A 19687-nucleotide genomic window follows, 5' to 3' on the forward strand; every position below is an offset into this window, starting at 1 on the left:
TGTGGGATGCCACCTCAGCATGGCTTGATGAGCGGTGCCATGTCCGCGCCCAGGATTCGAACTAACGAGACACTGGGCCGCCTGCAGCGTAGCGCACAAACTTAACCACTTGGCCACGGGGCCGGCCCCTCAAATAACTTTTTTTAAATGGTAGATTTAAGAAGTAATTGGAAAAATTTTAAGCTTATTATTATACCACTTTATTTGTGCTTGCTCAGTGATAGATTGGATTAAAGATCAATGTTAAGTGTGTATTTTAGAAGATATAACACCTTGTATAGTTCCAGAAGTCTAATTAAGGCTAAGACAAGTTCTTTTACATCCTTTCTAGGAAATTTCTACCTCATTTCTAAGCATTTTAGAAATTAGATTTTGTCACTAATAATGTAATATATTGATAACAGCAAGAAACTTATTTCCAGTATGCCTTCTCTTGCATTATTAAGGTGGATTTTTTTAGTCTTTGGGTGAATTTTTGTTAATGCTGTGTCTTTTATTTTCCACGGGGTGTTCACCTGTAAATGCTGACCATCATATGTAAAGTGTTTTTTAATGTTAATGTCAAGGTATATTTTCAGGATTTGAAAAACATAAGTAGTGCCAGAAAAACATTACACGAGCTTTTTTCTTTTAGCCTAGGTCTTGAGGCAGCTACAGAAAAAGCTATAGACTAGGAGTTGAATTGACATGGGGAAGAGTTACTGTGCATCCTGATGGTGAAAATGAAGTTAGTAGACATTTGGTTGCCTAATCGGCCAGTATGGAGAGAGTTAGGGGAGAGTATGGTATGAGGAGCAGCTGGGAAAGTAGGTAGGGGTCAGACTGTAAGCACTTTTATGAGTCACGTTATAGCTATTGTAGTGTTGAGAAAGTTTACTGGAGTGATGGGTAGTGTTAAGTAGTTTGCCAAATGAGGGTATGGGGGAGTTATTCTCCCCCAATGGAGTTGGTCTCATGCTTTGAAATAGGTTACATTTATGACATTAAAGTGAGTAAGTATTAAGATCCATGGGGCCTGCTAGTGTAAGAAGCAATTTATAGCAAAAGCTGTTTACAGAGTTTTTCACCTATGACATATTTGGCTAGATCATTTTTTATTGTGGGGGATTATCCTCCACATTGTAGGATGTCTGGCAACATCCCTGGCCTATACCTTCAAGATACCAGCAGCACACCATTTCCAGCTTTTATAAGCCAGCTGTTAAACACAGACATTACTTAAAAATTAAATTATATAAGCTTAAAATTTAAAATACATATATTAAAAACAAAGATGATAAGGGGCTGGCCAGGTGGTATAGTGGTTAAGCTCACACGCTCTACTTCCATGGCCTGGGGTTTGCTGGTTCGGATCCTGGGCGTGGACCCATGCACAGCTTGTCAAACCATGTTGTGGCAGGCGTCCCACATATAAAATAGAGGAAGATGGGCACAGATGTTAGCTCAGGGCTAATCTTCCTCAGCAAAAAGAGGAGGATTGGTGGTGGTTGTAAGCTCAGGGATAATCTTCCTCAAAAAAAAACAATGATAAGTTCTCAAGACTTTTCAGTTCCTATTTTACATATTTTACTGTTATCTATACTGTTGAGGTTATGTATGTCTATGGTATTCTGTGATGGAAATACCATATAATTATGTGCTACTGCACATCCCTTCCTACCTCTGGATTCAGTGAGGTCATGTTGGAAGCCTGAAATTGGCCCTAGTGGGAGTGTTGACACCATGGAAATGGGCAAATGCCACAAATTAGGCTTTATTATTATTTTTATTTTTAATTTGGAGTACTGGTTGTTAAACATTTGCTGGCACACCACTGGAAGCATCTTTCTGTTATTTGATGAATGCCTCCTGTGTGCTAGGTACTCTTTATAAGTGCTTTGAATATATCTTCCCTCAAGTATTATCTGAGATGTGAATATTTTCTTAATTTTATAGGTGAGAAAAATAAGATTAAGTAACAAAGATCACAGAGCAACTGTTATATTATAGGGCTGGGATTTTAGCTGAAGTCTCTCATAGTTCAAATTCTTAACCCTTCTCTTTATACCTTGCTGTCTCTCTGAGGCTTTGGAGTAAGTTTTATAGAAAAGGTAACATTTGAGCTGAGCCTTAAATTATGGGCAGGATTTTACCAGATATGAAGCTAGAAGAATATTTTAAACATTGGAAACCATTTGAGCAAATTTTCACAGATGTCAAAGTGCATTTCATTTCAGAAATAACAAGTTAAGTAGGTTTAGTAGTAGAGGATCTTTAGAAGGGTAAAGTTAAGAGAAGTAAAGCCTGAAAGTTGATTGGCCCCTATTGTGAAGGCCCTTGTCTTAGTCCCTTCTGGCTGCTACAACAAAATACCCAGACTGGGTGGCTTATAAACAACAGAAATTTATTTGTCACAGTTGTAGAGGTTGGAAGTCCAAGATCAGGGTGCTGGCATGGTCAGGTTCTGATGAAGGCTCTCTTCCAAGTTGCAGACTGCCAACTTCTCCCTGTATCCTCACTTGTGGAAAGGGCTAGGATGCTCTGCGGGGCCTCTTTTATAAGAACACTGATCCCATTGATGAGGGCTCCACCCTCATGACCCAGTCACCTCCCAGAGGCCCCACCTCCTAATACCATCACATTGGGCATTAGGATTTCAACCTAAGAATTTTCGGGGAAATAGAAACATTCAGACCATAGCAGATCTTAAATAACATGAACTTTGGAACAAAAGAGATTCCATTTTTATTTCTAAGGACATAATTATTTCCCCAAAGCCTTTTGTGTAATTATTTTGAGTGTCTAATTTAATTTAAATTTAAATTCAACTTCAATTTAAAGCATGAGTGAAGTACTGTGAATGGTTTTTGCCCAGGGAGATGACATGGAGTTTTTGGTTTTGAGCCCCATTCTGCCCATTTGTGTGTTGGCTGTTAATTTTTACTCCTATAATTAATGTTTAGTAAATGTTGTTCCTAAAAGAAGGTCATTTTTTGTGGGTAAGAAAATGAATAGATAATAGCTGGAATTTTTGTATATCTTTTGGCAAATGATATTCCTATTACCTGCTTTATGGCATAAAATGGTATTAGTTTATCGCTGTACTTCTCATTTTGCTGGGAAAGATTCTCCCTGAGTTAACATGTGTGGCCAATCTTCCTCTTTTTTCTTCCTCCCCAAAGTCCCAGTACATAGTTGTATATTCTAATTATAAGCTCTTCTAGTTTCTGCTATGTGAGCTGCCACCACAGCATAGCTACTCACAGATGAGTGGTGTGGTTCTGCGCCCGGGAACCAAACCCAGGCTGCCAGAGCGGAGCACGTCAAACTTCAACCACTAGGCCATCAGAGCTGGCTCCGTACTGCTCATTCTCAGAACATTTGTTTCCTATATAAAGTTACAAACTAGAACAACACATAGTCCCACTACTGTAGTTTTCTCTGCTAAGTCTGCGTTGTGAACTTGATTGCCTCCCCCGCCATCCAGCCTACTGACTCTTTTTTCCATATTCTCTGCCTTTTAAAGTTCCACTGGATGTTTCCCTTCAGCTTCTGCTCTTGTCCCTCTTATCGGTTCACACCATCCACATCCCTACAGCAGTAACTCCCAGATTTAGGTCTTCAGCCTGGAGCTCTAGACCTGCGTTCCCAAAGTCCTAGTGCACTAGTGGACCTGAGTAGCCCACAGACATTCTCAAATTCAGAATGTCTGCAACTGAACTCACTTTCTCACCTTTCCAAGCCAAATAAACCTGCTTTTCCCACTTAGTGCACATGTTCGTCTTTCTAGTTGCCCAAGCCACAAATTGGGTAGGGCACAGGGAGGGGGCATTGGTCATCCTAGATGCCTCCTCCTCCTGTCTCTCCCACAATCCAGTCGCTCTGTAAGTCTCTTACTTTTCCCTCCTGAATAACTCTCGGATCCACCTTTTTTCATTCCCACAACCTTAATTTAGATCTTTACTATTTCTTACTTCGACTGTAAAATAGCCTCCTAAGTAGTTTTTCTACCTCCAGTCTTTCTTTCCTTCCCCTCAGTCTAACCTCCTACCAGACTGTTCTCTAAAATAAATTGATCAGACTCTTTGCTACCGTCTTCTTCCTTCTCCTTTTCAGGATGCAGTCCACATGTCATTGTCCTGGTATTATAAAGCCCACCACGATAGCCTTCTGTATACTTTTCTAGCCTGTTATTTTTATTTTTAAAACTTTAATTTTGATAAGATTTCATACAGAAAACATAAGCTCTTTACCCAGATTTACCAATCATTGTTTTGTCCCATGTACTTTAACATTTTCTCTCTCTGTATATAGTTTCTTTAACCATTTGGGACTGGTTTGCAGATATGATGTCCCTTTATTCCTAAGAACAAGGACTTTCTCTTATATAATCTCAGTACATTTATCAAAATTAGAAAATGTAATTAAAAAATTGATATGCCACTATTATTTAGTCCACAGTTGTTCCGATAATGTCCTTTACAGCGACTCTTTTGCCTAGTTTGTGATCCAGTCCAGATTGTATGTTGTATTTTGCTGTCATTTATTTTGTCTCTGTTTATCTACAGCAGTTCACGTACTTTTTTCTATAGCTTAAGCTTTTTGGAGTATAGAGGCCAGTTTTTCTACTGTTTCCTTGATTTTTGGTCTTTCTTATTATTTCTTTCCTACTGCTTACTTTAAGTTGAATTTGCTTTTTTCTATTTTCTTAAGGTGCAACCTCAGATCTTTCTTCTGGGGCTGGCCCCGTGGCGGAGTGGTTAAGTTCACGCTCTCTGCTTCGACAGCCCGGGGTTTTGCCAATTTGGATCCTGGGCGCAGACATGGCCCTGCTTGTCAGACCATGCTGAGACAGCGTCCCACGTGCCACAACTGGAAGGACCCACAACTAAAAATGTACAACTATGTACTGGAGGGCTTTGGGGAGAAAAAGGAAAAATAAAATCTTAAAAAAGAAAAAAGGATCTTTCTTCTACACAAAAGTAAACATTTAAAGCTATAAATGTCTCTGTAAGCATTGTTTTAGGTGTACCCTGCAAATAGTGGTTATGTTTTCCTTATCATTCAGTTCGAAGTATTTTTTTCTTTTGTGATTTCTTCATTGTCCCATTAATTATTTAGATGTGTTGTTTAGTTTCCAAATTTTGGGGGTTTTCCTGGATATCTTATGATTGATTGTAATTTAATTCCACTGTGGTCAGAGAACATACTCTATATGGTTTCAATCTTTTTTTTTTTTTTCCTGCTGAGGAAGATTTGCCCTGAGCTAACATCTGTTGCCAGTCTTCCTCTTTTTGCTTGAAGAAGATTTGCTCTGAGCTAAGATCTTTTGCCAGTCGTCTTCTTTTTGCTTGAGAAAGATTCACCCTGAGCTAACATCCAAACCAGTGTTTTTCTATTTTGTATGTGGGTCACCACCAAAGCATGGCTACCAATGAGTGGGGTAGGTCTGCACGTGGGAGCCGAGTCCGGGCCACCAGAGCAGAGCATGCCGAACTTAACCACTAGGTCATGGGGTGGGCCCCTGGTTTCAATCTTGAGGCTGGTTTTATGGCCCGAAATATGATCTGTTTTGCTAAACATGTGTTCACATGAAAATAATGTGTATTCTGCCATTATTGAGTCACTCTTCTATAAATATCAGTCAAGGTGGCTGATAGTGTTCGGATCTTCTATGTCTATGATGATTTTCTTTGTCTGGTTGTTGTTTCACTTGCTATGAGAGTAGTGGTAAAATCTCCACCTATGGTTGTGGATCTCTCTGTTTCTTCCTTTAATTCTGGCAGTGTTTCATTTATTTTGAAGCTCTGTTATTGGGATCAACATGCACATTTATGATTGTTATATATTTCTGATGAAATGATCCTTTTTTCGTCATGAAATGTGTCTCTTTATCTCTGGTAATACTTTTTTTTAAACTATTTTATCAGATATTAATAAAGTCTTGTCAACCTTCTTATGCCTACTCTTTTCATGGTTTATCTTTCTCCATTCATTTAATTTCGGCCTATTTATATCTTTGTCTTTAAAGTATATCTCTCATAAATAGTGAATAGTAGGGTTATTTTTAAAAATATATCTGTTCTGACACTCTGCCTTTTAACTGAAATATTCATTCTAATGTTTAATGCAATTATTGACATGGGTCATTTGTATCTACCTTTTTAGTTTCTTTGCTTTATACTTTTCTTTCGTCTGTTTTTTTCCTCTCCTCTTTTCCTGTCTTTTTATTTATTCTTTGATTATTTGAATATTTTAAAGAATTCCATTTTTATTTTCCTGATGGCTTTTTAGCTATACTTCTTTGCATTATACTTTTAGTGGTTGCCATAAGGATTATAGTATATATCTTAAACTTTTCATATTCCACTTAGAATTGATAATGTACTGCTTCACTTAAAACATAGAAATTTTTGCAACCTTTTAGGTCTATATTTTCCTTATCTCCTCCCTTGTTCTTTGATATGGTTGTTATGTATTTTGCATCTAGATACCTTACAAACCACAGAAATTATAACATTTTCTTCAAGCAGGTAATATAGTTTGCAAAGAACTTGAGAGAAAAAGGCAAAAAGAAAAAAAAATAGTCTTTTGCATTTACCCAGGTATTTACCATTTCATTTCCTCCTCATTCTTTTCTGAACATCCATGTTTCTATCTGGTTTTATTTCCCTTCAGCCTGAAGAACTTCCTTCAGCGTTTTTATAGTGCAGGTCTACTGGTGATGAATTCTCTTAGTTTTATCTGAAAATAACCTTAATTTCCTCTTTATACTTAAAGGATATTTTCACTGGATATAGAATTCTGGTTGGACAGTTTTCTTCTTTCACTACTTTAAAAATGTTCCACTCTCTTCTGGCCTTTATAGTTTCTGATGAGAAATCAACCATTAGTTGGATTGCTGTTCCCTGATAGTAATGTATTGTTTTCTCTTGCTGCTTTGAGGTTAGCTCTTTGTCTTTGCCTATAAATAGTTTGACTATGATGTACCTTGGCATGGACTTTGTGTTTATTATGCATGGTGTTTGTTAAGCATCTTATATCTATAAATTTTTGTTTTTCATCAAATTTGGAAAATTTTGGCCATTAATTCTTCAGATACTTTTTCTGTATCATTTTCTCTCTCCTCTTCTTTTTGTATTTTAATTACATGCAAATTGGAACATTTAATATCATCGAATAGGTCTCTGAAGCTCTTTTTTTCTTCATTCTTCTTTCTTTCTGTTCTTTACCTTTGATATTTAGGTCCACTTACTCTTTCCTCTGTCATCTCCATTTGGCTAAGTTCATCCAGTGAACTTTTCTTTGAGAAATTATAGTTTTCAATTCTAGAATTCTCATTTGCTTCATTTTTACTGTTTCTGTGCTGAGATTTCCTATTTTTTCAATGAGATTTTTTCATTCATTAAAAATATTTTGTGGGCTGGCCTGGTGGCACAGCAGTTAACTTCACGTGTTCCGCTTCGGCGGCCTGGGGTTTGCTGGTTCAGATCCCGGGTGTGGACATGGCACCGCTTGGCAAGCCATGCTGTGGTAAGTGTCCTGCATATAAAGCAGAGGAAGATGGGCACGGATGTTAGCTCACGGTCAGTCTTCCTCAGCAGAAAGAGGAGGATTGGCAGCAGATGTTAGCTCAGGGCTAATCTTCCTCAAAAACAAACAAACAGAAACAAAAAATATTTTGTTTTACCTAATTGAAATAGTCATAATAGCGTGTTTAAAACCCTTTCCTGTTAGTTCCAACCTCTAGTTCCTTGTAGAGTCAGACTAGATTGATTTTTCTTTTCCCTTGAGAATGTGTTTCATTTTCTTGATTCATCACATGTCTGGTAATTTTGGATTGTATTCTGAATGTTTTGAACATTGAGATGTGGAGATTCTTAGATTATTTTATTTTTCTCCAGTGAGTATTGCTTCCTTTGTTTTAGCAGATGATTTTCTTGGCTGTACTTGCATTACAAACTTTTTCTTGGGCAGCAGCTCTGGTCTCAATTCAAATCTTCTGTCTTTAGCTGAGCTCTTTTAAGTCTGTTCTGTGCAAGTGCGTTCTGGGGTTAGTCACAGATGTGAGTAGCCAGAGTTTGGGAATCCTCTTTCTAGATCTTTCCTTTTCAGGATACTCCCATTCCCTTTAGTTTTGTCAGCTCAACTCAAAAGAACTACAGTTTTCCCCAGAGTACTCTGGCAAATACTGGGTGCATAGCATGAATAGGACTTAGTTTTAGGCTAAAAAGCAGGAAGATGGAAACTTGCTTGTATAGCTCACTGTCGCCCCCTCCTCCAAGCAAGCATGCCCTCTCCACCAGTCTCTGCTTCTTTTTACTCTCCAGTACCTTCAAGTAATTGCTTTTTAAATTATGTTCAGGTTTTATAGTTGTTTTCTGTACAGCGATGGGGAGATTCAGTAGGCTCTTAGTCCAGCAGTCCCAGAGGCAGAAACCTGTCTTCTTTTTACCTAAGCTCAGAAGCCTCCTGCTATGATTTTTCTTCTACCTTACTTGCCAATCCTTATAAGTTTTCTTTGCTGGCTCCTCCCTTGTCCAAATATTGGGATATCCCCAAGCTTAGTCTACAGACTCCTCTTTTCTATCTACATTGACTTTCTAGCTCAAGGATCAAGCCAAATCCATGTCTAGTCATTTACAGATTGTCTGTGGCTGCTTTGGGGCTTCAACAGCAGAGTTGAGTAGTTGTCACAGACAGCTTATGGCCTACAAAGCCTAAAATGTTTGCTATTTGGTCCTTTATAGAAAAAGTTTGCTGATCCCTGTTCAAGGTGATCTTATCCAGTCAAAAGATTTTAAATGTTATCTATACATTGATGACTTCTCAATTTCTTATCCCCAGCTTCAAGCTTTCCTCTGGACTTCAGGCTCATATATCCAAGAGCCTTCTAACTTTATCCACTTGGATGTATACTAGGGCCTGTATATTAAGGCTTGTTAACCTTAATATGTCTAAACTAAACTCTTGATGTTTCCTCTACATCATGCTCCTCCCCCAGTCTCTCCCAGGTCTGTTAATGGCAATTCCACCTTTCCAGCTGTTCAGGCCAAAAACTTTTGTAGTTATCCTTGACCTCCTCTCTTTTTCCCATCTCCCACATCTGTCTTTATACACACAGTCTGACCACTTACCTCCTGGGCCTCATCTATCACCCTACTCCAAGCCACTGTCATCTCTTGCCTAGCTTATTCCATTAGCCTCCTAATTGTTCTCCTTGCTTCTACCCTTGCTCGGTTATAGTTTAATTCCACACAGCAGGAAAAGAGTGATCCTTTTTAAACATAAAGTCAGATCATTTTCACTTTTATGTTCAAAACCCTCAAGTGGCTTCTCATTTCACTCAGAATAAAATTTAAAGTTCTCTTGATGGTCTCTAAAGCCACACATGTTCTTGCCACTGGCTGCCTCTCTGACATTTCCTACTGTTCTCCCCCAGCTTTCCCCTCAAGCTGCATGGTCTTCTTGTTCCTGAAAAGCTGAGCATGTTCCCACCTCCTCATCTTTGTATTTACTATTCTGTCTGCCTGGAATGCTGTACTTCTGGATATCTTTATGGCTCACTTCCTCATTTTATTCAGGTCTCACAGAAATAGGAGGTTTTGAGGTTTTCCCTGACCACCCTATTTAAAACAGCACATGCATGAACACATGTGCATTTATACATGTCCATTAGTATTTATTACTGTATGACATGTGTATTTATTTGTTTGTATTCTCCAACCAGAATGTAAGCTCTATGAGGGTAGGGAGTTTGGTTCACCACTCTGTCCTGTGTGTCTGAAATTGTGCCTGACACGTTAGAGAGCTCACTAAATTAGTTGAACAAATGAATGTATCAGTGAGTGGTTAACATTCTAGCCAAGTCCCTTTACTTGCAGATTCTAGAATATATTAGGCTCTTTTTCCACTGTGCTCCTGTTATTCCTTCTATTTAGAATCTCTTCCTTACTGTGTCCCCATCTGTCATTCTAAAAGATGTAGCTTGAATATTACTTCTGATTAAATTTTCCCTCTTAGTGCTCACTACATTGTTAAGTGCTTCCCTCTGGTGCTCACCACACTATATGATAATTATTTTTTATCTACCAATACACTTTAAGTTCCTGGAAGCCTAAGACCTGATTTCCATTTCTATTTTATCACATGCACATTGCTTAGAAGATAGTAAATACCTGTTGAATCACCAGCTGTTTTTAGGAGGAAGAAAGTAAGAACATACCTAACAATTTAAAAGAGTGATGATTCTTTAGATAGCTAGATCTTAGTCTTCTGGTTGGATTAGAGACCAAATACTTAGTGTCTGTACATCTCTTACTTGCAAGGAACAGAAACTTAACTCCAGTAGCCACAAGTAATCTGGGTGTATTGTAAGGATGCAGTGGCAGTGAGGAAAATAGAAATCTCAAAAGAATCTAGGATACCAAGAGAATTCAATGGAAAAGGAAAGTCTCTTCAACAGATGGTGCTGAGAAAACTAGATATCCACATGCAAAAGAATGAAATTGGACCCTTATGCTATACAAAAAATCAGCTCAAAATGGGTCAAAGACCTAAATGTAAGATCTAAAACTATAGAATTTTTAGAAGAAAACATAGGGGAGAAGCTTCATGACACTGGATTTGGCAAAGATTTCCTGAACGTGACACCAAAAGCATTGGCAACAAAAGTAAAAATAGACAAATTGGACTACATCAAAACTAAAAACTTATGTTCACCAAAGGACACAATCAACAGAGTGGAAAGGCAGCCTACACAAGGAGAGAAAATATCTGCAAACCATATATATGATGGGGTTAATATCCAGAATATATAAAGAACTCCTACAGCTCAACAATAAAAATACAAATTACCTGATTAAAAAATGGACAGAGGATTTGAATAGACTTTTCTTCAAAGATAATATACAAATGGCCAACTTGCATGTGAAAAGGTGCTCAACATCACTAGTCACCAGAGAAATGCAAATCAAAACCACAATGAGATATCACCTTATACCTAGTAGGATGGCTACTATCAAAAAAACAGTAACTAACAAGTGTTGATGAGGATATGAAGAAATTGGAAACTTTGTGCACTGTTGGTGGGAATATAAAGTGGTGCAACCATTATGGAAAATAGCATTGTGTTTCCTCAAAAATTAAAACATAGAATTACCATGTGATCTATCAATCCCACTTCTGGATGTATTTCCAAAAGAATTGAAAGCAAGACATGAAGAGGTATCTGCACAATCATGTTCATAGCAGCACTATTCACAATAGCCAAGAGATGGAAGCAACCCAAATGTCCGTTGATGGATAAATGGATAAATAAAATGTGATGTGTATATATAATGGAATATGATTTAGCCTTAAAAAGGTAGGAAATTCTGATGCGTTACAGCATGGATGAATCTTGAAGACACTATGCTAGGTGAAATAACCAAGTCACAAAAAGACAAATACTATATGATACAATTGATATGAGGTATCTACTGTAGTCAAATTCATAGAAATAGAAAGTAGAATGATGCTTACCAAGGGCTTGGGGAAAGGGAAAATGGAGAGTTGTTGTTAAATGGGTATAGAGTTTCAGTTTTGCGAGATGAATAAGTTCTGTAGATTGGTTGCATAACAGTGTGAATATAATTAACACTACTGAACTGTACACTTAAAAATGATTAAGATGGTAAATTTTATGTGATGCATTTTTTACCACAATAAAAAAAAAGAATCTAAGAATAGAAGATTGTCGTAAGGTCATAATTTAGAAACAGAGGAAGATCTAGACACAGATAAAACTTTGTCAACAGACGTTGACAAGTTTGATAACACTTGTCAACTAGAGTTTTGTGAATTTTAAGCTGTGCCCTGTCATCAGCAATTCTGCTCTTTGCTCTTCTTGTGCTCTCAGTTGTCTTCCTAGTACCCCAGTTGACTGATGCTCTCGGCATCCCCAATTCATACTTCAAGAAATTCCTCTTTCTTCTATTGGGCAATGCTTTTCTCACCTGGCCTTCTCTTAGTTTATAACCTGTGGATCAGCCAGCCCTGAGTTGGGGCTTCTTGTTTGGTTCAATCAGTGGCCACCCCTTAATTGGAGACTGAGAAAGAGAGTTTTTCTTAGTAAAAATCAGTGAACTTCTGTAAATTTATGCATCAAGTAGCCAGATAGCCTTTAAACCAAACATTCCACATCTTTTTAAAGCAGATACTGCTTTACAGTAGTAATAAGGAGGCTATAGTGGATGCTGTGGTGAGTGGCTCAGTTACCTGTTTAGGATCAAGGCCCTCATTTCGGGAGTGTTGCCTGGTGAGGGTTCATAGCTGAGTCTTCCCAGGAATTGCCTCTTGCAAAGAGAGCTGCGTCGTCCGCAGTTACACCCCTACCCATGGGATAGCCTGCATCTAATGATCAGGGAGACAGATGTGGGAGTACAAAGGCCTGGCCCCCTTGCCTTAATTTGGAGCAATTTCAGAGAGCCACCTCAGCTTCAGTGCTCCCTGTCGGGTGGCCAAGGCCTGTAATATTATAACAGCATCACAGCTCTGTCCGATCTTACGGCCCTCGTTCACTGGAAGACTCCAGTAAGTTTCCTGCATGTAGACTTCTATTTCAGAGACTCTTTCCCCTGGAACCCAACCTAAAGCAGAGGAGTTTTTGTTTTCCCTTCTTTAACTTTTGGAATTGTCTCTCTGAAGTGTTTTTTTAACTTCCAAGGCTTACATGAGACGCTTAGTAATACCCTTGCTAGTTTGAAATCTGATAACATAAACTCTGAAATATGACTTTTTTTAAACCAGTATTTTTTAAATAAGATATTTAGGAATGCAAGGAAATAAGTAAGGTTCCTTGGGAAATGTTTTAAGTTACATTAGCAGGATTTTGCGTTATTGTTGAAGTTCTTTTTTCATTGACCTAACCAAATTAGGATTTCAATTTCACATTTTTGTCTTTTATAATAACTGTCTCAGAATAATTGAAGTACACTGATTTTGAGACATTCGATAAATCACATTTTTTTTTTGCTATGTCAGACGTTTCCCCTTGGTTTGTTTTACTGCAGTGATGTCTACAGATGTAATGATTGTTATTACGTACTCCATGGGTGAGACAAGGGAGAGAGTGGGTGTAGAGCACAACTGTATAATGTTCATTTTAATACCTTCTTAACTACAAATCAGACTTTTGGTGTAGATATCCTTTCCATTCAGTTAAATGTATTGGGAACTTCTTGCTTGCCAAACCCTGGGCTAATCTCTGAGGATACAGAGCTAGCGAAGACTGTCTCTGTCCTCAAGCACGTTGCTTTACCAAAAGGGAGAGTATTCATTTATTCACTCAGATCTTCGTTCTGTTACCCTGGGGATACGGAGATGTAAAGATAGTCTGTTCATTTTCGTGTCAGACAGTAGACACATTATTCTGTGTAAAATTTGTCATGAGAAAGAGAAGGAGGTTTGTATAAGAAGTAGAAGTGTGGGCCCGGCCTGGTGGCTGAGCGGTTAAAGTTCCACGCACTTCGCTTCAGCTGCCCAGGTTCCCGAGTTCTGATTCTGGGTGCAGACCTACTCTGCTCACCAGCCACGCTTTGGGGGTGTTCCACATACAAAAAAAATAGAGAAAGATTGGCACAGATGTCAGCTCAGGGCTAAGCTTCCTCAAGCCAAAAAAAAGAAGTGGAAGTGTAATATAAATAAAGATCTCTGGGAAGCAGAACATTTCTAGAGATGTCAAGAAATAGAAATATGGCCTAGGAAGACCCTAGGATTTACAGTCTCTAACTGTTCCAATAGGTTGGGTTTTAGAGGATCCTCAAGAAAGAAGGACAGATACTTAATGTTCTAGGTATTTACTGAAGAGTCTGGTCAGTCTCCCAGGCTGAGTCGGTGGTACTTTCCCTCAGAGCAGTGACTACCTTATTTGCTTTTTATATTCTCTAGAGTCTAGTAGAGTGCCTTGCACATAACAAGCTTTCACTAAATGTTGGTTAAATTTATCTATACCAGTGTTTTTTGAAGTGTGGTCTCTAGGTCCTGAGGGTCCCCAAGAATCTTTCAGGGAGTCTCAAGGTCAAAACTGTTTTCAATATTACTGAGATATTTGCAGTTTTCATTGTTGTGTCATTTGCACTGATGGTGCACGAGAATTGATAGATAAAACTGCTGGTGTCTTAGCAGGAATCAAGGCAGTTATCCCAAGTTATACTAGTAGTCATATTCTTCCAACTTGAAGTTAAGAAAACCACCAATTTCACTCAAGAATGTCTTTAATGAAGGGGCTGGCCCCGTGGCCGAGTGGTTAAGTTCGCATGCTCCGCTGCAGGCGGCCCATTGTTTTGTTGGTTCGAATCCTGGGCGCGGACATGGCACTGCTCATCAGACCACGCTGAGGCAGCGTCCCACATGTCACAACTAGAAGGACCCACAACGAAGAATATACAACTATGTACCGGGAGGCTTTGGGAAGAAAAAAGAAAAAATAAATAAATAAAATAATAAAAGAATGTCTTTAATGAAGCAGTAAAAGCTTTAAATCTTGTCTTTTTAATATTCTGTGTGATGAAGTGGGAAGTATACGTAAAGCACTGCTGCTGCATGACAAAGTGCAATGGTTGTCTTGAGGAAAAGCACGTGTGTGATTGAGTTTTTAGCTCAACTAACTGCTTTTTTTATGGAACATCATTTTTTATTTGGAAAAAGGACAGGCAAACTGTGGTTATATTCAGAGTTGGGTATTTGGGAGACATATATTGGAAAACCTGTTATTTCAAGTAGAATAACTGCCATTATTTGTTGCTAGTGATGAAATTCAAGTTTTCAAGCAAAATTAGAATTTTGGGAAATTTGTATTCACCAACTTGAGCTTGCCAGCTTCCCACTACTTAAAGACTTTTCTAAGATCAGATATAAAAATATGACTTAAAAAAATTGTATAAAGGGACCAGCCCAGTGGCATAGCAGTGAAGTTCGCATGCTCTGCTTTGGCAGCCTGGGGTTTGCGAGTTTGAATCCCAGGCACAGACCTACACACTGCTCATGAAGCCATGCTGTGGTGGCATCCCACATACAAAAATAGAGGAAAATTGCCGTAGATGTTAGCTCAGCGACAATCTTCCTTAAGCAGAAGGAGGAAGATTGGCAACAGATGTTAGCTCAGGGCCAATCTTCCTCACCAAAAAAAAAAAAAATATATATATATATATATATGGAACTGCATTAATATTTGGATTATCTGTATAACTCATCGAACCAGTGTTTTCTAAATGACCAATGCATATAATACCAAATCCTGCATATGTAAAAGACCCATTCAAAGTACAAGGTAGACCAATGGATTTTTAATGTTATAGATATCAAAAGTTCATCATTATAGTTTTATATTCCACACTGTAGTTCACTTTTAAGAAATTACCACTTGTCAAGTTTTGATCTAGTGTTGAAGTATATCCATAATTATTTGAAAAGACAGCCATATAAGCTGGATTTTCTTCATATACTTTTAACAAAACACCATTTTGCAATAGATTGAATGTGGAAATAGATATGAGAGTCCGCTGTCTTCTTATAAAGTCAGACATTAAAGAAATTTGCAAAAATGTAATGTGTGCTACCGCTCCCACTAAGTTTTTGTTGTTATGAAAAATAATTATTTTTTATTAAAAGATTTTATGTTAATATGAGGTGGGCTTATAGTTGTTACTTTAAAATGGATTAATATTTTTAAAAATTTACACCATTAATCTCTAATACAGTAAATATTGATAGCTATAACCCACGTAAATAAAAGCTTTTTGGGGCACATAGTGATTTTTAAGAGTGTAAAGGGGTCCTGAGGCCAGAAAGTTTGAGAATTGCTGGTCTGTAGTGTTATGAATAGATTATTTCAGTCATACCTCCAAATATTTGACAGTATCTTTATCTCACATACTTACTCATATACAGAACACTCTGTGAAACCTGTTGTTGGATGTCATCCAGTGTATTTTAATAAGCCTTTTGATGTTTCATGGAAGTACAGACCAGACCACAAACCTATCTGCGTTGATGTTGCCTTCTGTAGTATGACTTAACCTGTAATAATCCCCTAAATTATGAAAGTGTAGTGCAGGTTTTTTCTGAAAAGTTTTCCTCGCCTTTCACCTTTCTTTAACTCCTTAAAAATTAATTTAAAAAAGGTTACACTTCAGCTACATATGTCACTATTTTAGTTATTTGAATCTCTTTTTTACAAAATTCTTTCAGAGAAAATCGAAGAACCTCTTAATAATGTTCTTGGCAGTAGATTCAGGTCTGTAGATTAAACACACACACACATTTACTTAATTATTTGGTTTGATGTTTTTAATTCTGTGTAGTATCAAGTAGCAACTAGATTCAGGTTTGAGCATTAGAACATATATTGTTAGGTATTAATTCTGTTCCTAACATGTATTTCTGTCAAGGCCTTTATTATAGTGGGCACCATTGTTAAATGTGTGTACATAACACTTTGAAAGCTATTACTGGTTAAAAAAATGGGGGGGGGAGGGAAGGGCACCTGTTCTCTATGAAAAGCTGAATAAATTGTTTATTTACTCTGAAGTTTTTTAATTTTTAAAGTAAGGGAAAGTAGATTATTTTTAAGAACTTTTTTACAGAGATGAATTCTTGTTTTAACTTGAAGCCACATGTGTTTTTTTAAATAACATACAGTTGGAGCAAGACAGTTTTTACCAATCATAATTGATGTTCTATTATTGATTAACTATATTTAGTTTCTGAAAGAAATTTATATTTTCTATGGTTGTAAAATTAAGGAATGTATTTTTAAATATTATTTAACTTTTAGAACAGTAAAGCGAGAATGTAAAACTTAATTCTTCTAGTATAGAAGTTAAAAAATTGTTGTTACAGCAAAGAAACTTTCTTTTGACAAAAGCAGACTTAGAAGCCCATTATATACAACAGGAAAAATAGAGCTGTTTTAGTTAAATTCGTAGTCAAGCTTGGCTTTCTGTAGTATTTTTCCAGTTGTAAGTAGTAGTCTTTCATAACACTGCGAAGCAAGAAAATTGCCCCCGGTACCTACAACAAGTAACTTGTTTCTAATGAAAAAATTTAAGGTGAGTGCAGTTTTAAAAGCCAGGTGTATTTTTTGTTATATTAGTGGTGTGATTATTATGTAAGTACTAGGTAGGTTTAATTATTTTAAGAATGTTATAATGTGGCTTTTAAGTGCTGTAAACATGAAGATAGTCTTTGATTATTTGCCTTTTATGGTTTAATGTTATTTATGACCATTTCTTTTCTCCTTTTTTTAGGAGTCTACCATGGCTCAAGAATCTCCCAAAAATTCAGCAGCAGAAATTCCAGTGACTAGTAATGGAGAAGTTGATGACTCTCATGAACACAGCTTTAATAGGGTGAGAATACTTTTCTTTCTCTTAGCACAAAGAGGCTGATAAGCCCTTAAATGTTGAGATGAAAGTAATACAGTTTAATATAGGGATCTTTTCTTAGATTGGCTGAAATACCAGGGATCTAATGTTATTAAGTAGGGATGACTAGGTGGGTGGTGTTACTGATTTGTCAGTATAAAGCTCCAGGCCAGTAAACATTTAGGCTTTGATGTTACTATCAGTGATTCTATTGTATGACCACAACAAGAGTGTGTGATGATTTGGGCATATAACTTTATAAAACTATGTAATTTTATTTGTGATAAGAAAAGATATTAACTATACATTATCCTTTTAAAAATTGGCACTGTTTAATCTCTTTTCTATGTATCCTTAGTATGTCATAGGGTACTCCTGACTTTGCTGTTTACTTCCTAAAGTGGCATACTTGACTTAGTGGAAAATGAATGTTGGGGTATTTTTAAGTTTGATCTGCCTCTCATTTTAAATTGAAATTTAATACATTTTAATGGAAACACCATGGGTTTGGAGATAATCTGGATTCAGGTTTCAGCTATGCCATTTCAAGTGGTGTAACCTGAGCAGGTATTTATTTAATCTCTGTAGGTTTTATTTTTTAATCTCTAAAAATGAGAATCATTTACTTTGATGGGGGTAGTAATATAAATAGTTAAAATAAGTAATATGCCTAATATAGTTCTAGAAATGATGGTGACAGTTATTACTTCTGGAGATATTTACATGAAACATCCCTTATTATGACATTTGATACATGTGTGCAACTTTAAATAACTTTAAAAATACATTTTTCATGTTCTTTAAAAAACAATGTTTGAAAGATACTTGAATTATTTTACAGTTTAAATAGGACTCTTTTTACTTTGTATGTTTAAGAATAAAATTTTTTGTCGTGGTTTAACAGAAGGTGATATTTTAGATCAGGATTTCTCAATCGGCACTACAGTAGTCCCCCCATCCTCCATTTCAGTTTCTCATGGTCAACCGTGGTCCAAAAATATTAAATGGAAAATTCCAGAAATTAAACAATTCGTAGGTTTTAAATTGCATGCCATTCTGAGTAGTGATGAAATTTTGTGCCACCCCACTCTGTCCTGCCTAGAATGTGAATCATCCCTTTGTCCAGCAAACCCACACTGTATATGCTACCCGCCGTTTAGTCACTTAGAGCTGTCTGGGTTATCAGATCAGCTGTTGCAGTATCGCAGTGCTTGTGTTCAAGTAAGCCTTATTGTACTTAATAGTGGCTCCAAAGCGTAACAGTAGTGCTGCTGGCAATTCAAACATGCCGAAGAGAAGTTGTTAATCTCTTACTCTGCCTAATTTATAAATTAAACTTTATCATAGGTGTATATATAGGACAAAACCTGTGTGTGTGTGTGTGTGTGTGTGTGTGTGTGTGTGTATGGTAATTTGGTACTATCCATGGCTTCATGAATCCACTGAGGGTTTTGGAACATATTTTCTGAGTATAGGGGGGGACTACTGTATCCACACTTTGGGCCAGCTAGAATTCCTTGTTGAGGAGGGTTGGCGTGGCGTGTAGGATGGTTAGCAGCATTCCTGGCCTTCTCCTACTAGATGCCAGTAGCACCCTCCAGTTGTGACAAGCAAAAATGTCTCCAGACATTGCCAGATGTCTCCAGGAGTGGGGAGAAGCTCTAGTTGAGAACCACTATTTTACATAGATCATTTTAATTTATTTTAGAAAATTCTACTGAATTTCACTTATATTTGCCTCAGCAGTCCTTTAGAAGGAACAAATGTGTCTTCAAGCCTGAGGTTTGTTTCTTTTAATTGCAAGTGTTTTAACTTGGTTTCTAAGCACCTATGGCCCAGTATAGAGTGACTCACAGAAGAGACTTAAATTCTGAGCCTACAAAGGAAATTTTCACTTCGGGTTTTAGTCTTTCTAGTGTTTGAAAACACTAAGACACACCTGCATAATAAGGAAAGTATTTTACCAATTACTTTATAAACTTCTTTTAATTCAAATAACTAATTATACTAAGATTTTAGTTAATGATTGCTTCATCTTATTTTTGGTAACAGCTCCTTTTGCAAATTTATTCGGCAAATATTTATTGAGTATCTGCTGTGTACCAGGCACTGGAGATAGAGCAAACATGACAAATACGTGCCATCAGAGAGCTGCTGTTCTAGTAGACAGCCTAACAACACTAAGGACCTTTGTCCAAGAAGAATGCGAAATACATACAAGAATATGCTGCGTTGTTTGGGGGATTCACCTGCCATCAAGCTTGTTCTTTTTCTTGTTGTTGTTGAACTACAGCTTATACACA

At 37.2% G+C, this 19687-nt stretch overlaps 1 protein-coding gene across 7 annotated transcripts in view; it reads left to right on the forward strand.

Moving 5' to 3' along the window:
• ARFIP1 (ARF interacting protein 1) overlaps positions 1-19687 on the forward strand; it is a 121614-nt gene that overhangs the window by 24617 nt on the left and 77310 nt on the right. For all 7 annotated transcript variants that reach the window (XM_014868516.3, XM_070504919.1, XM_014868514.3 and 4 more), the window contains one exon: positions 17268-17369. In XM_014868516.3, the coding sequence (XP_014724002.1) occupies positions 17277-17369 (93 nt within the window). In that variant the 5' untranslated portion in view covers positions 17268-17276. The remainder of the gene's footprint in view (positions 1-17267; positions 17370-19687) is intronic.

Source organism: Equus asinus, chromosome 3 (genome assembly GCF_041296235.1).
Source record: "Equus asinus isolate D_3611 breed Donkey chromosome 3, EquAss-T2T_v2, whole genome shotgun sequence".
Classification (NCBI taxonomy): Eukaryota; Metazoa; Chordata; class Mammalia; order Perissodactyla; family Equidae; genus Equus; species Equus asinus.